Source organism: Oncorhynchus keta, chromosome 26, assembly GCF_023373465.1.
Source record: "Oncorhynchus keta strain PuntledgeMale-10-30-2019 chromosome 26, Oket_V2, whole genome shotgun sequence".
NCBI classification, from domain to species: Eukaryota; Metazoa; Chordata; class Actinopteri; order Salmoniformes; family Salmonidae; genus Oncorhynchus; species Oncorhynchus keta.
The window spans coordinates 38,418,157-38,435,642 of NC_068446.1; the positions used below are offsets into that span (position 1 = coordinate 38,418,157).

The 17,486-nt window shown below is 41.7% G+C and overlaps 2 protein-coding genes across 3 annotated transcripts in view; one reads left to right on the top strand and one right to left on the bottom strand.

Annotated features, from left to right (window-relative positions):
- LOC118359352 (calcitonin-1-like) overlaps positions 1-13,659 on the bottom strand; it is a 36,535-nt gene extending 22,876 nt beyond the window's left edge. Inside the window, exon 1 of the mRNA XM_052480749.1 lies at positions 13,547-13,659. The gene's annotated coding sequence lies outside the window, so the exon portion shown is untranslated. The remainder of the gene's footprint in view (positions 1-13,546) is intronic.
- Positions 12,879-16,677, top strand: LOC118359353 (proteasome subunit alpha type-1). 2 transcript variants are annotated; one of them, XM_035737891.2, is made up of 10 exons: positions 12,879-13,012; positions 13,974-14,018; positions 14,178-14,279; positions 14,680-14,783; positions 14,898-14,986; positions 15,168-15,238; positions 15,386-15,515; positions 15,718-15,797; positions 15,999-16,103; positions 16,388-16,677. In XM_035737891.2, exons 1-10 carry the CDS (start codon positions 13,010-13,012, stop codon positions 16,445-16,447), a joined length of 789 nt encoding a protein of 262 aa, XP_035593784.1. In that variant the 5' UTR covers positions 12,879-13,009; the 3' UTR covers positions 16,448-16,677. The 2 variants fall into 2 exon arrangements, with proteins under 2 accessions (XP_035593784.1, XP_035593783.1); XM_035737890.2 differs by lacking the exon at positions 12,879-13,012 and adding an exon at positions 13,096-13,225.
- Positions 16,678-17,486: the final 809 nt, after the last annotated feature.

Below are 17,486 nucleotides of genomic sequence, written 5' to 3' on the forward strand. Positions count from 1 at the left end.
ACATGGTTATGTCTGCTCTTATTACATATTATGACATGGCTATGTCTGCTCTTATTACATATTATGACATGGTTATGTCTGCTCTTATTACATATTATCTGACATGGTTATATCTGCTCTTATTACATATTATGACATGGTTATGTCTGCTCTTATTACATAGTCTGCTCTTATTACATATTATGACATGGTTATGTCTGCTCTTATTACATATTATGACATGGTTATGTCTGCTCTTATTACATATTATGACATGGTTATGTCTGCTCTTATTATATAGTCTGCTCTTATTACATATTATGACATGGTTATGTCTGCTCTTATTACATATTATGACATGGTTATGTCTGCTCTTATGTCTGCTCTTATTACATATTATGACATGGTTATGTCTGCTCTTATTACATAGTCTGCTCTTATTACATATTATGACATGGTTATGTCTGCTCTTATTACATATTATGACATGGTTATGTCTGCTCTTATTACATAGTCTGCTCTTATTACATATTATGACATGATTATGTCTGCTCTTATTACATATTATGACATGGTTATGTCTGCTCTTATTACATAGTCTTCTCTTATTACATATTATGACATGATTATGTCTGCTCTTATTACATATTATGACATGGTTATGTCTGCTCTTATTACATAATATGACATGGTTATGTCTGCTCTTATTACATATTATGACATGGTTATGTCTGCTCTTATTACATATTATGACATGGTTATGTCTGCTCTTATTACATATTATGACATGGTTATGTCTGCTCTTATTACATATTATGACATGGTTATGTCTGCTCTTATTACATATTATGACATGGTTATGTCTGCTCTTATTACATATTATGACATGGTTATGTCTGCTCTTATTACATATTATGACATGGTTATGTCTGCTCTTATTACATATTATGACATGGTTATGTCTGCTCTTATTACATATTATGACATGGTTATGTCTGCTATTATTACATATTATGACATGGTTATGTCTGCTCTTATTACATATTATGACATGGTTATGTCTGCTCTTATTACATATTATGACAAGTTATGACCGTGTCATAACGTGTTATGACGCTAAGAGTCAAGTTCAACTACCACCAAGCTACAGCAAAATGTAATTCAATTACTAGTTGAGCTACATGTTGTTCACTACTCCCCAACACTGTAAGTTCTACACTTTTAAAAGATAACCATCTTGCTTTGGGGGGCTGATATTGCAGTGACACCACTGTGCGTTTGGCTCAATCATCCCAATGCCGCCGGAGAAGAAATCTTAGTGAGTCAGAAGCCAGGATGGAGGCAGCAATTCTCCTCAAGGAAACTTGGCTCCCACGTTTGGAGTCATTTCAGATTCAATCACACTTGATCAACTTGGACCGAGTCCTTCGGTATTTATAGAAAGTTAAACGGTATGCGGTTATGAAACATGGCAGAGGGCCAACGTTTGCAGTCATTTCTGCCTCCGCAGCAAAGCTGAGAGTTAAAACTGAAGGAGTATCCACTTTTTCTGTACTGTGCATTTCACTTTCAGAAAGATCTGGTCTGCAGAACCAGGTCGCTGATTAATTGAAAAACGCAGGAAGACTTTACATTAAGTTGTTCTCATACCGGTGTAATAACCCTGTATTACTACAGTAATAACATTGTATTAACATGTTGTTACGTGGTACTTTAGTAACTGTATATTATTCACATAGTAATGGATATTGAACCTTGTAGAACAGGAAAAAACGATTTAACTCCATAATTTTGCAATTACAAAGCAATTACTGAAATATTGTGTAATAGCAGTGTCGTTACAGTAGTAATGCGTGTTACTACACAGGTATAAGAGCAGCTCAACGTTAAGTGTTTCCAACAAATTTACTCTACGTAGGCTAACTAATGTTTTGATCAAGGGGAGAAAATGTATAATATTTGTACTGTTTTGTGTAGTCCTGGTGTGAGCATGTTCATCTCATTTCTATTTCTCCTGTGTTATTGTTCCACTTTATGTTATAGTACAACTGATATTGATTACTGCATCGTAGGGAAAGAGCTTGCAAGAACAGCATTTCACTGTATTGTGCGCGTGACAATAAAAACATGACATTTTAAACTACTTTAGGTGCAACCTGCTCTTTGAAGAGAGGACATGGAACAATCTCTTCACCTTCTGAGTTCCTTAACATCCACGGTCGCCATTCACTCCTTTCTGTCGGGCATTTTGCATCTCTTCAGAGGAAGGCAGCCAAAGCAGGAGGCGGCATGAGGCCATCCCACACTTCACCTCTGATCCTACTCTCTCGCATCTCTGGTTATGTCACCCTCATTGACGTAATTGAGGCTTGAAGCTAATGGCTCAGTCGGTGTGGTGACAATATATATATGATATATATGCCATTTAGCAGACGCTTTTATCCAAAGCGACTTACAGTCATGTGTGCATACATTCTACGTATGGGTGGTCCCGGGAATCGAACCCACTACCCTGGCGTTACAAGCGCCATGCTCTACCAACTGAGCTACAGGAGATGGCACCCTGAAATGAAATTTATACGCCATGATCAGATCTAGCGATTGCATATTCCCTCCGTACTGGGAAACGGGCAGTTTGGCCAATCAGTCAAACGCAGTGAAAGCGCTGTCAATCGTAAAAAGTAATTATTGTAACATGATGGATTCTGAAGCACAAGAGCCCATTAACAACTTTAATGAATAGATTAGCCGAAGAAGCAGCCAGGTAGCTAAGGAACAACATTTGACCACTCGCCACCCACCTAACTCTTGCGACACCAACTCATAGCATTAGATCTTAGCAGGCTTGTATGATAACCGAGACAGTTATTATGAGGACATCGACTGTTAACTTAGTTTGTGAATCCCTGGGATGTTATTCATAAAGTCTCTCAGAGTAGAATAGCTTATCTAGGATCAGGCGCCGATATTCAGTGCCTTCAGAAAGTATTCCTACCCCTTGAATTATTCCACATTTTGTTGTGTTACAGCCTGAATTCAAAATTGATTCAATGGATTGTTTTTACCCCATAATGACAAAGTGAAAACCTGCCCAGTCCTTAAAGATTACAAGAATACCCTTAACATGATGCAGCCACATTTATGATTGACAATATGGAGAGTGGTACTCAGTAATGTAACGATCGTCTGTTGAAGAAGGTGTGGACCAAAGCGTAGTGTGGTAAGTGGTCATACTTTTATTTCAACTGAACACTCAATAACAAAAATAACAAACAGAATGAACGAAAACCGGAACAGTCCTGTCAGGTGCAGAAACACAAAGAAAATAACTACCCACAAAAACCCTGTGGGAATAAACTACCTAAGTATGGTTCCCAATCAGAGACAACGATAGACAGCTGTCCCTGATTGAGAACCATACCCGGCCAAAACAAAGAAATACAAATACATAGAAAAAGGAACATAGAATGCCCACCCAAATCACACCCTGACCAAACCAAAATAGAGCTCTAAGGTCAGGGCGTGACAGTACCCCCCCCCCGGCCGCAAAAACCTGAACCTATAGGGGAGGGTCTGGGTGGGCATTCTCCGTGGCGGCGGCTCTGGTGAGTGACTTAGACCACCCCACTCCACCTCTGGCTTGGCCCACTTAGGTGGCGCCTCTAGAGCGGGGACCCTCGCCGCCAACCCCGGACTGGGGTAGAGAGCCCCGGACCGGAGGGCGCCTCTAGAAGCTCCGTACCGAAGGGCGCCACTGGAAGCTCCGGACTGAAGAGCGCCTCTGGACGCTCCGGACTGAAGGGCGTCGCTGGACGCTCCGGACCGAAGGGCGCCTCTGGACGCTCCGGACTGAAGGGCGTCGCTGGAAGCTCCTGACTGGAGGGCGTCGATGGAAGCTCCTGACTGGAGGGCAACACTGGAGGCTCTGGACTGGAGGGCAACACTGGAGGCTCTGGACTGGAGGGCGTCGCTGGAAGCTCCTGACTGGAGGGCGACACTGGAGGGAGGAGACGCAGAGACAGCCTTGTGCGTGGGGCTGCCACAGGGCCCACCAGGCTGGGGAGACCTACAGGAGGCCTGGTGAGTGGAGGAGGCACCGGATGAACCGGGCTGTGGGGGAGCACTGGAGCTCTGGAGCACTGGAACTGAACCCTCCCAGCGCCCCGGAGACACAGTACGCAGAGCCGGTGCAGGATACCCTGGGCCGAAACGGCGCACCGGAGACCAAATGCGCTGAGCTAGCACAATCCGCCATGGCGGGATGCCCACTCGCGCATGGCACTTGCTCCACCGCATAACACGGTGCCTGACCAGTATCACGCTGCTTCCGGTAAGCACGGGGAGTTGGCTCAGGTCTATTGCCTGACTCCGGCAAACTCCCCATGTGCTCCCCCCAAAAAAATGTTTTGGAGCTGCCTCTCGTGCCTGCTGCGCTGCCTTGCCTCATATCGCCGCCTCTCAGCTTTAGCTGCCTCTAGTTCTTCTTTAGGGCGGCGATATTCCCCAGCCTGTCTCCAGGGTCCCTGTCCGTCCAATATGTCCTCCCATGTCCAGGAGTCCTGAATCCTCTGCTCCTCGTTACCACACTGCTTGGTCCATTTGTGGTGGGTAGTTCTGTAACAATCGTCTGTTGAAGAAGGTGTGGACCAAAGCGCAGTGTGGTAAGTGGTCATACTTTTATTTCAACTGAACACTCAATAACAAAAATAACAAAGAGAACGAATGAAAACCGGAACAGTCCTGTCAGGTGCAGAAACACAAAACAAAAAAATAACTACCCACAGGGGAAAATCTACCTATGTATGGTTCCCAATCCGAGACAACGATAGACAGCTGTCCCTGATTGAGAACCTGTCACGCTATCTACCGAAGTCGATGCCTCTCCTTGCTCGGGTGGTGGTCGACGTCACCGGTCTTCTAGCCATCATTGATCCATTTTTCATTTTCCATTGGTTTTGTCTTGTCTTCCTACACACCTGGTTTCAATCCCATTCATTACCTGTTGTGTATTTAACCCTCTGTTTCCCATCATGTCTTGTCAGAGATTGTTTCTTGTTTCAGTTTCGTGTTGTTTGTAGTTGGTGAGCGACGGGTCCTCGTACCCAATATGTTTCATTTGTATTTATGGTTTTGGAGTTATGTTTTATTCAATTACTCCATTTACCGAGTTTATTCTCCTGCGCATGACTTCCTTGCCACCTATAAACACATTTGTGACAGAACCATACCCGGCCAAAACAAGAAATACAAAAACATAGAAATAGGAACATAGAATGCCCACCCAAATCACACCCTGACCAAACCAAAATAGAGACATAAAAAGCTCTAAGGTCAGGGCGTGACAAGTAATGTGTCGTATTGGATTTGCCCCAAACATAACACTTTGTATTCAGGACAAAAAGTGAATTGCTTTGCCACATTTTTCGCACTATTACTTTAGTGTCTTGTTGCAAACAGGATGCATGTTTTGGAATATTTGTATTCTGTAAAGGCTTCCTTCTTTTCACTACGTCAATTAGGTTAGTATTATGGAGTAACTACAATGTTGTTGATCCATCCTCAGTCCTCCTATCACAGCCATTAAATACTGTAACTGTTTTAAAGTCACCATTGGCCTCATTGTGAAATCTCTGAGCGGTTTACTTCCTCTCCGGCAACTGAGTTAGGAAGGATGCCTTTATCTTTGTGGTGACTGTGTGTATTGATACACTATTCAAAGTGTAATTAATAAGCTCACCATACATAAAGGGATATTCAATGTCTGCTTTTAAACATTTTCCCCATCTACCAAAAGGGGACCTTCTTTGCGAGGCACTGGAAAACCTCCCTGGTCTTTGTGGTTGAATCTGTGTTTGAAATTCACTGCTTGACTAGGGGATCTTAATTGTATATGTTGGGTGCAGAGATGATGTAGTCATTCAAAAAAACATGTTAAACACTATTAATGCACACAGGGTGAGTCCATGTAACTTATTATGTGACTTTGTTAAAGCACAGTTTTACTCCTGAACCTTTATTTAGGCTTGGATTAATAAAGGGCTTGAATACTTATTGAGGCTTGGATTAATAAAGGGCTTGAATACTTATTTAGGCTTGGATTAATAAAGGGCTTGAATACTTATTGAGGCTTGGATTAATAAAGGGCTTGAATACTTATTGAGGCTTGGATTAATAAAGGGCTTGAATACTTATTTAGGCTTGGATTAATAAAGGGCTTGAATACTTATTGAGGCTTGGATTAATAAAGGGCTTGAATACTTATTGAGGCTTGGATTAATAAAGGGCTTGAATACTTATTGAGGCTTGGATTAATAAAGGGCTTGAATACTTATTGAGGCTTGGATTAATAAAGGGCTTGAATACTTATTGAGGCTTGAATTAATAAAGGGCTTGAATACTTATTTAGGCTTGGATTAATAAAGGGCTTGAATACTTATTTAGGCTTGGATTAATAAAGGGCTTGAATACTTATTGACTCAAGACGTTTCAACTTTTCAATTTTAATTCATTTACATTTCTAAAAACATAAATCCACTTTGAGATTATGGGGTATTGTGTGTAGGCCAGTGACACAAAATCACAATTTAATTCATTTAAAATGTAAACTGTAACACATTAAAATGTGAAAATTGTCAAGGGGTGTGAACACTTTCAGATTAAGGCTGAGATTCAATCAACTGCAGAAAGTGGATTTCTGCACGGCGCTATGGAAATCAAGTGTCATCTCCCTCCATAACAGACACACTGCTGTGCAACTCAAACTCAACTTTGAAAGCACAGAGTGGGAATGTGCTACATGAATTCTGGCCTGAAGTTTTACTATCTACCACAGGTATCAAAAATACCTATAGATGACAATGTAATATTATGAAAAAGGAGTCTCCACATGCTTCAATCTGATGCAATGTCAATGTTAATTTCCTAAGTGTTCTGGCTGTTAAATGTTCTATAGTAAATTCATGAGTTCGTTCAAAAGTGTCCCAAGTGCAAAGAACATACTTGTGATCATGGTTAAGCTTTTAATGTTATGGATTGTATTTTCCCAGGTCTGTTCCCACAATATTGATCCGACAACGATCCCTGTCCTGGTTTGCTCTCCTGCTCAGTCCTCTGCAATGGGACATGGTCCCACTGTGTCAGAATGAATCCTTCAGTCTGTCCTGGATGACATTATATGCTCAATGAAGGATATGAAACAATCCCTAAGTCCTCATATACCTTGAATGTGTTGTCTAAATCGCTCATGTTTTTTAATAATCTGTGGTCTATAAATGTGTACATAGAACATTCATGTGAAACCTGTCAAACAGACATTGGTAGTGATTGGAATCAGTTATTGGGTGTCAATTCGATGAGTGCACAATGCTGTGTACTGGCTAAAGAGAGAGATACCATGCTCATCAGGATAGATGATGATATTAGAGGTGCGCTAATCTCTCATGGACAGACTACATATTGAGGATCAAATAAAATGTTTGTATTTGACACGTGCTTCGTAGACAACAGGTGCAGACTAACAGTGATTCGCAGGATTTTCGGCTTATTTCAAGCGGATTTCAAAAGTTTTCCAACTGGGATTTGCAACCCTATTTATAACACAGTACTATGGTTGATGAGTTACACTATAGTGAGTCTGAGGAAAATATAAGATACTGTGCTTCACAGCAGATTGACTAAGAACACATTCCTGAGGATTTTCATGTCATACCCAACCCATACAGGCTGAAAACCCAGCTCATAGATTTGTTGTCAAACTCCAGAGAAAAATTTGTGAGAAAATTGAAGAGGCTGCTCATAAAGCAGAGGAAGTGGAGCCAAGAATCTCTCCCGTCTCCAAAAGGGACCTCTCACATTAGCTATTCCAAAATTACAGTATCGGATGAGCAAATGCAATTCATGTTTGATCATTTGCCGGGGAGCAAGGGAAATAATTTGAGATCAGTAATGATTTGACGTCTTCTTGCTTCCCAGACTTGGTATCGACCGATTTCTCCATCTACACTGACCACGGAGGAGGATGAAGAAATAGATGGTGTCTACATTAACTTGAGGGAGTTGTGTTTTGTCTGTCAGTGCTTGTTGTCTGATTATTTTGTTTGAAAAGCCAAGCTACCTTTATGTGAAGAAAATAAGTAGGTGCTACAATAGGCAGGGACATCTATAAGACGATTTGATTTGAGAATGATGACAGTTCAATGACAAAATAATTTATTTTTATCTAAGGATAACACTCCCCCTTCCCCTCTCACTAGTGATATGAGTAACCTTGCCAGGAAATTACAGTTGTGATAAACATCCTCGCTGTCACACATGAAAAGCACCTGAGGGCTTGAAACACTTGTTTGGAGTAATTCACTCTGACACATCAAAATACCTCCCTAGATCATCCTGCCCTTGGTGTAATGGAGTCCTGTCGTGGAATCTCCCTCAATGGACCCCTTACGAAACCACCTGTTGACTTCTGATTAGACCGCACGCTCACAACATGGTTGACAGGGAAAATGGGGAGGAGGCGGGACTACCCTCTCCTCCTCTCTCTAATGGCTGGATGGACACTGAAGGCCCAGAGGCTAGAGCCTGCTAGTCACACCTGTCAGAGCAGAATCAGAGCAGCATGGAACGATAGCACATCAAAAAACACATGATGTCCCACAAAACCCGACACCAAACACATAAGAGCCATCACAGCTGTCAGTCAGAACCTCAAACACCAGGTGATTCAGGGGAGAGCCAACATGGCTGTTTATCTACATACATGAATCTAAATCAGGCATTGTACAATGTATTGATTAGATCAAATGGCTAATTATAGATCACCACTGAGACACAAAGGGACAGTTAAAGAGCCTCCATGTGGCTCTGGACCATCAGGACCATCAGGTTCCTGACCCCCATACTAAGACAATCTGTACCGAAATCCACATAGTGCATGGACATTTTCTTGATTCCATGATTCCCAGCACGAAATGTATAATGGGGCTTGTGAAATTGTGAAATTGAAAATGTTTAGAAATGATCTACAGCAGTGATGTTTTAGGGGAACCCAGAAAACATCAGATAAGGTGGCATTTTTTTCTAACGAGGAAGCATTTGTCTCATAGAAAACGAGACATGAGGAGCGCTGAGAGAGGAGCGGGACTATATATCTAGGAGGCTGGACATTTGAACTCTGGTGTGTTCATTCAAACAGTCAACTTCCATCATTGCTGCATGACCTCCATGCATTTCCCTAGTCGAGGGGATTGAGCTGTATAAATGTGCGACACAACATGAGGTTCGCCACTTATTGGCTAGCTATTGTTAGATCCAAAGGCTGAGTGAAGAGGCAATCTACCTGGCTCTGATATTAGTAAGTGCTCCACAATGTGCTCTTCCTGGTTTGAGACAGAAGAAGCCTTTTCAGCCATTAACTGACAAAATGCCGTGTAAACTCTTTGAGAAAACGCAAGGAAATGGATGGCAAGATTCTGTATGAGTTTCAACTCCTCCACCACCTGCTGCTGCGTGTCCAAGCATTTTGTGGAAAATGTAATAGTCAATGAATATGTATACATGCTCATAAAACCTATTGAGGGGGGCTTTCTGTTCATTCCGTGTGCTGTTGATGACCCTTGACCCGCTCCGTGGTACCTGCCAGCTTAATGCATACTTGGCAGACCGGCCCATTAGTCCAGCTGATTCTCAGGCTAAACACATCGCTGGCCTATTTTAAGCAACAGTGGCGTGAGATGGGGGCGTATGTAAACACATTTAGTCACTCTGGATACTCAAGCAATCCATATCTGGAGGCACGTACAGGTTCACTGCTGGCGCTGATGTCATCATCTCTCGCTCCAGTGAGTCGCTGGGAGGACTATGATGCACCTCTGAGGTCCAACTACAACTCCAAATCATGAAAATGCTTGACTTTGTCTGTGATGACAATGACCTTGTTGATGAGGGTCAAAGGGCCGGAACCCCACAAGGGCTTCAAAAACATAGTCAAGCACATTTTTAGGGACAGTTTTTCTGGATTTGTGATAACACACACTGTTGTGTCATTGATTGAGATAGCTAAGCACAGTTGACAATGCACTGACTTATCTGTTCCCCGAGACTTGGTCTGGGTGAGCAACCTTGCTTTCGTCTTCCCAAATCCATAACGCTACACCTCCGCCCTCCTCCTCTTCCTTCCCTGCGTGTGAGGACTGGCGGCGTGGCTTGGACCCGTCACAGAGTGACTCAGGCCACTCTTCCATTTGAAAAATTAAAAGGGGGCCATTTGGCAGAGTTAAATGAAGCCCTAGCGAAATATGCTGAGCTCAGCACAGCTCCTAGAAGCTCAATCACAAAGGAGGCACGCTGATGTAATGGTCACCACTGCATCTGCCTTGGCAGGGGAGGAGGGCTCGTCAGCACAGCTCCTTTAATTAATCTCCCTCCGGATCAAGGGTACATCAGATATCATTAACAGAGTCTAGGCTCTCAGTGTCCAGCCGTTTCAACCCAAATAAAAAAAGAGAGGGTGGGCGGAGAGAGAGAGGTGGAGAGTGGGGAGAGAAGGATTCAAAGAGGGATAAAATCAATTAAATCAAATGTATTTATAAAGCCTTTCTTACATCAGCTGATATATCAAAGTGCTGTACAGAAACCCAGCCTAAAACCCCAAACAGCAAGCAATGCAGGTGTAGAAGCACGGTGGCTAGGAAAAACTCCCTGGAAAGGCCAAGACCTAGGAAGAAACCTAGAGAGGAACCAGGCTATGAGGGGTGGCCAGTCCTCTTCTGGCTGTGCCAGGTGGAGATTATAACAGAACATGGCCAAGATGTTAAAATGTTCATATATGACCAGCATGTTCAAATAATAATAATCACAGTAGTTGTCAGCACCTCAGCATCACCGTAGCAAGTCAGCACCTCAGGAGTAAATGTCAGTTGGCTTTTTAGAGCCGATCATTAAGAGTATCTACCGCTCCTGCTGTCTCTAGAGAGTTGAAAACAGCAGGTCTGGGACATGTAGCAGGTCCGGTGAACAGGTCCGGGTTCCATAGCCGCAGGCCGAACAGTTGAAACTGGAGCAGCAGCACAGCCAGGTGGACTAGGGACAGCAAGGAGTCATCATTCCAGATAGTCCTGAGGCATAGTCATAGGGCTCAGGTCCTCCGAGAGAGAAAGAGAGAATTAGAGAGAGCATACTTAAATTCACACAGGACACCGGATAAGACAGGAGAAGTACTCCAGATATAACAGACTGACCCTAGCCCCCCGACACATAAACTACTGCAGCATAAATGAACCCTGCATCCATGAGCTTGTTCATATTGTATACTACACTCAGCTGTGTTCACTGCTGTTCTGACAGGCTTACAGAGCATGTGTTGTGACTATGATGCTCTTTTTGCACATTGTGAATCAAAAGTAGCCTATACTGTTGTTTGGCCCATCCCTGCTTTGATTGGAGTGATGCAAGTTGATTTTGGTCTAGTTATTTTTCCTTCAAGAGTAATTTTGTCTATTCAGAATGCAAAATATCCAGGTTTAATTTGATGGCAGCTCAACAATACTGGATTGACAAGACCTTTTTTTTTGTAGCTCTGACTGATTCGGCAGGACTTGGTGATAAATCCCCATTCAAAGGAATTCTGTACATTGAAAATGAAATACAAAGCATTTCTTGCAGACCTGTCCTGACCTGAAATAGCAACCCTGCAGATATAGAAGAAAAACATGACTACCTGACCAATGACCTATGCCCCTATACAGAGATTGTAGTACTGTATACTTCATAAAATAAGAAAGACAATGTATAGCGTAATGAATCCTTATTGAACAAAATAACTGTCAAAGCCAACAAGTCAAAGAAAAAAAAAAGTGGAAAACACACACACACACACACACACACACACACACACACACACACACACACACACACACACACACACACACACACACACACAGTATCAGTTTACTGTAGCCTGTGATGTAAAACTTCCAATTTACTGCTGCCATCCAGTGCTCATCTAGGCACACTGCAATTATGTACTTCATTGCAGAAAAATAAATGTTAAAACAAAATGTTGTTTGCATTTATTACTGCAAGTATATGTCATTCCAGTTATTGCAACGTTCTGAGAACCATACACATACATTCTGGAATGGAATTTAACAATCAAAATCTAAATTAATTTCACAATTGACAGGAATCATTTAAAATAAACAGTAAAATTGCAAGTCTTTGGTCAAGTAAAAATTATTAACGTTTTCAATCTTTGATTACATCAGTGGTAAAATACCCAATTGCCATACTTTAGTAAAAGTAAAGATGTCTTAATAGAAAATGACTCAAGTAAAAGTGAAAGTCACCCAGTAAAATCCTACTTGAGTAAAAGTCAAAAATAATTTGGTTTGAAATATATTTAAGTTTCAAAAGTAAATGTAATTGCTAAAATTGAATTAAGTATTAAAAGTAAAACTCTAAATATATTATATATTTTTTTAACAGAGGGCACAATTTTCTTTCTTTTTTTATTTACTGATAGCAGGGGGCACATATGGGATCAATATCATGCCAAATGAAAACAAGTGATTTACATTTGTGGATTGGTACTTATTTGTACAGATCATTATACACAAATACAAACTGCATGCTGTGTGTTCACAATACACTTGGCATGATATTGATCCCATAGGCACACTCCAACACTCAGACATTTGTATTTAGTGAGTCCGCCAGATCAGATGCAGTAGGGATGACCAGGGATTATCTTTTTATGTGCTTGAATTTGACAATTTCCTGTCCTGCTAACCATTCAAAATGTAACGATTACTTTTGGGTGTCAGGGAAAATGTATCGAGTAAAAAGGACATTATTTTCTCTCAAAAAAAAAAAAGTAAAAATACTTTAAAGTACTATTTAAGCGCTTTACACCACTGGATTGCATTTCGAATTTTAATCTATTGAATGGATTTCTGAGATCTACTGCTTTGCCTTACGTCACAGATCTAGGGAACTAAATCAATCCAGAGTCACAGTTCACCAAGCAACAGCAGAGATGGTAAGAATGAATAAAGCATGCATTTTGTTTTACGTTTCTAAGCGCGAGTGTTGCTTAATAAGTAATACAATAAGTCGCATACATTGAATGGCAAAAGTGTTCGATAAGCTAGAGCAGCTAGCTAGCTATCACTCGTTGAAAGGATATTAAATGTACGTTAGCCAGACTAGCTTAGCACAAGTCTATGAGCACAACAGAGGAAACGAGTGCACTGTGAGTAAGCACAAAACAGCAAGCATCTGGAAGTTTATGATTATGCACGAGCTAGATTGTTAACTATCTCAATAAGATGAAATAAATAAAAAGTACTAGCCTAGCTAGCAGTTAGTTACATAGTAACGTAACTAAGTTAGCTAACTTTAGGTGGCTAGTTAGCAACATAACACAGCTAGGTAGCTAACTAGCATGCTACGTTAGCTAGCTATCGTTAGCCAGTGTAATGTTGCTTGTTTCACTTTCGTTTTTTGACTGCCATAAAAGTTACCCAACTTTGCCGAATGCCATTGGTCTTTGCAGTCAACCCTCCGTAATTACCTATGCAGTCAGAGGCTGATTGAAATTGCATGGTGGTTCGCGGTGCTGTCTTCCAAATGCTTGCAACCAGCTGCTTGGAACAAATTTAGCTAGTTGTCATACCTACCTCTAAAAGTTTCAAACCTGTTTGACGTCAGAGGTGCACCCATAGAGCTCATATTCTACTAACTAATTCTGTGGGTGCACCCCCTGCCAGGTGACTGTAAACAAAGCCACAAGGTCGGTTGCTTCCTAGCTTGCGTTATAATTTATTCATAGCAATACAATACCTTAGTCTAGGGTGGCAAACACGATTTGTGTCGAGTTGTTTTTTTTGGTAGATAATTCATCGCAATGCAAGATAACTACGTAAGTAAAACATGTCATGTGTATTTCTTGACCAATATACCGTGAAAACTGACACAACTACCTTTTTTTCTCTCTGCAGTTCCGTAACCAGTACGACAATGACGTCACAGTATGGAGTCCTCAGGTAAGGGCCAAGTTGCCTTATGAGAAAGCGACCTTACAAGGTACTCACTACAGCATTAACGTAACTCAACGGACATCAAAATGATTCTAAATGTTTGGGGAATGAGATTACCTGCAGTGTCTCCCAAATAAGGTAACATTATCAATGCACTTGTTTCAGGGGCGCATTCACCAGATCGAATACGCCATGGAGGCGGTGAAACAAGGTTCGGCAACAGTGGGGCTCAAGTCCGGAACCCATGCAGTCCTGGTTGCTCTCAAGGTATTTCCCAGTAACATCCCAGTTATATTCTACACTGTGACAGCTTTATTTTGTCAAGAGTTACATAGGAGCTACACTGAGACTTCAGGAAAACAGTATGTTTGATTTTTTTTTTTACCTGCTACACTGGATGCGGACATGAGCCACACTTTGCAATCTAGAAAATAGAACCAGAGGGCAATTTTGTGCTGAGTAGACGGTGCTCCTATGCCCAGGTTAAATGTATTAAATGAATAAGAGCGTCTCGCCCTCAGTAAAAGTTATGTTTCCGGTATGCCAGGCCAGTTAAGATGAAATAAAAATGTACATGTTAGTACCTTACTCTTGACTAAGTACATTTGACACTTGCAGTGACTATCAATGGGCTGTTGACTGAGACTGTGTTCGGGTTTATCCACAGAGAGCCCAGTCTGAGCTGGCTGCTCACCAGAAGAAGATCCTCCATGTTGATGAACACATTGGCATCTCTATTGCCGGGCTGACTGCAGATGCCAGGCTCCTCTGGTACGACACACACACACACATCTCGTGTCTAGTTGTAGGAATACCATGACTTCGTATGCAAAGTGTATCCACTGTAATCTGTGTCAAGATTTTCCCTTCCGTCTTCCTCGACAGTAACTTCATGAGACAGGAATGCCTGGACTCCAGGTTTGTGTTTGACAGGCCTCTCCCAGTGTCGCGCCTCGTCACTCTCATTGGAAGCAGTATCCTTTGTCATGTTTTCACATATTCACCTCTAGAAGCCTGCACCGGCACTCCAATCAATGTTTCAATGTCAAAATGCACACTTTGGGCTTTTCATGAGTTAAGCGGTGAGGTCAGGTTTGGGAATTTGGGTGCTGTCCTCTAGACTGTTAACAATGTAACCCTTGACCTGTCCCTCAGAAACCCAAATCCCCACACAGAGATATGGAAGAAGACCCTATGGTGTGGGACTGCTTATCGCTGGCTACGATGTGAGTTCTCTTTGTCATGTTTTTAATGGAAACTAGGTCTGCTGATGGAGGGGTGTAATACTCTAGAAGTAGTATGTGATTCTTAAAGCAACATTAATTAGTAATGTGGAGCATCTGTCATTATCTCCTTATGGTTTCTTCTTGTAGGACATGGGACCTCATATCTTCCAGACCTGCCCCTCTGCAAACTACTTCGACTGCAAAGCCATGTCCATCGGAGCCCGCTCCCAGTCTGCCCGCACATACCTAGAGAGACACATGAACACCTTCCTGGACTGTGAGAGCACACACACACACTATTTGTAGTTCTCACAAGTACTAACACAAATGCATACCTGAGGGCACAAATGCATGTCTACTCAGACACTTACTATAAAGTAAATACCGTTTGATGCTTGTTAACTGTAGCACCTGTCTCACACATTTCAGCACATGCTCTTTGCATTTATCCCTTTGTCCATTGCATTGTCTGTATTTAGGTAATCTGAATGAGCTGGTCAGGCATGGTCTGCTTGGGCTCAGAGAAACACTCCCTGCTGAACAGGACCTCACGACTAAGGTAAGCTGCTATGGCTCAACCAACTGGTCTTACCACTGCTGCTGAACAGGGCTGTGTTCATTAGGTCATATAACAGAACATTTATGATAAACTAATTTTTTCTTAGTCCAGTTAGTTCCTCCCTGTTTGTTGGTTTTCTTCTGTTTGGTGCCTAATGAACACAACCCAGGATTTTACTGAGTAGCTCTCCCTGCCTTTCAGAATGTCTCCATCGGTATTGTGGGGAAAGACATGGAGTTCACCATCTACGACGATGATGACGTGGCTCCTTTCCTCGTGGGTCTAGAGGAGAGGCCGCAGAGAAAGGTAGGAGGAGTCGGCTTGGAGCTAACAATGGATGTCATTTGAGGAAAGTGGTTGGATTAATGCTAGCCTGGAACCACACTGAAACAGAACAATTCATTTGGAATCCAGGGTAGTATAATGCACCCTCTAAGATATTTGTATATTTAAATATATTAGAGAGTGGTTAACAAACATGTCACAAAATTGTTTGAACACATCAAGTGTTGGAATTGTCACATTATCGTTGAACGGTAGCCAATCAAGATGTGGGCCACTGCTAACCTCTCCTTGTGTCTGTCCTTTAGGTCGTCCAGGCTGCAGATGAGCCTGCAGCTGACAAACCTGATGAGCCAATGGATATCTGAGACTTGGAGGACGCAGAATGATTACACACTTCTTGTCACACTGCGGTGGCCAGAAACCAAATCCAACAGGGCACCACTTACTGAACTGCAATGGGGAAATCTGTGCTGTGGCAATATGCCACTTACTGAAAACAAGTCAATTGTACGCTTTCTGCTAATAACATTGGTTGTTGCTTTTCTATTGGTAGAATGTTCAATTCTATAAATTAAACCTTTTTTCTCATTTGGTACCAATGTGTTTTTTGTTTGACACATACTTGAGACTTATTTATTTTAAGGTTGTTGGTTATCAAACCAGGAGATCTTCCACAGCAGTGACTACTTTTTACAACATTGGCATACAGGTTAATCAATCGTGTATAAAAGTGAGTTTTTCTTCATAACTAGTGGTCCAGTGTTGCATTATAGCCATTAAGTAAGCAGGAAAAAAGTCTTAGTCCCAAGGTCACCAATTATCATTTCTACTAAGGTTCTGTCTACACAAATCATAGTTCTGACATAGTGATAATCAAAGTTTTCACATCCCAGACCAAGTGTTTTATGGTGAATCCTTTCATTACACATTTGTCCTCACCTTAAAAGGAAACTAGAGTGCAGAGCATCAACATCCTGAGACATTAGTAAAAAAAAAATGTAGAAGTTGCAATTGCAGATATGTTCAGTCACAACTAGCTATTTGAATACATAAATGTAACTATAGTTATTAGTCTGATCATGGGTTCTGACTGTTATCACGATTTACTTGTAAGATTTTTCTTTTTTGCTTGCGTGCCATTATCTGGCTAGCATAGACCATACTTAGAGGGCGATGGCAGACCAATCAGAACACGTCTCTTTGTTCAGGCTTGTGATTGGACTACAGATAACCTTATAGCGCCAAGTCCAGATGGGTTTATGCAGAAAGAACATTGTAGTTTTTAATTTTCTTCACACAGACATGTAGAACAAGCTAAAGATCAATTATGTGACTAATTTTTGACGAATGTCAGAGCCAAGGTCTGGAAGTTCTAGATAAATTTCACATTGATTCTAATGTTCT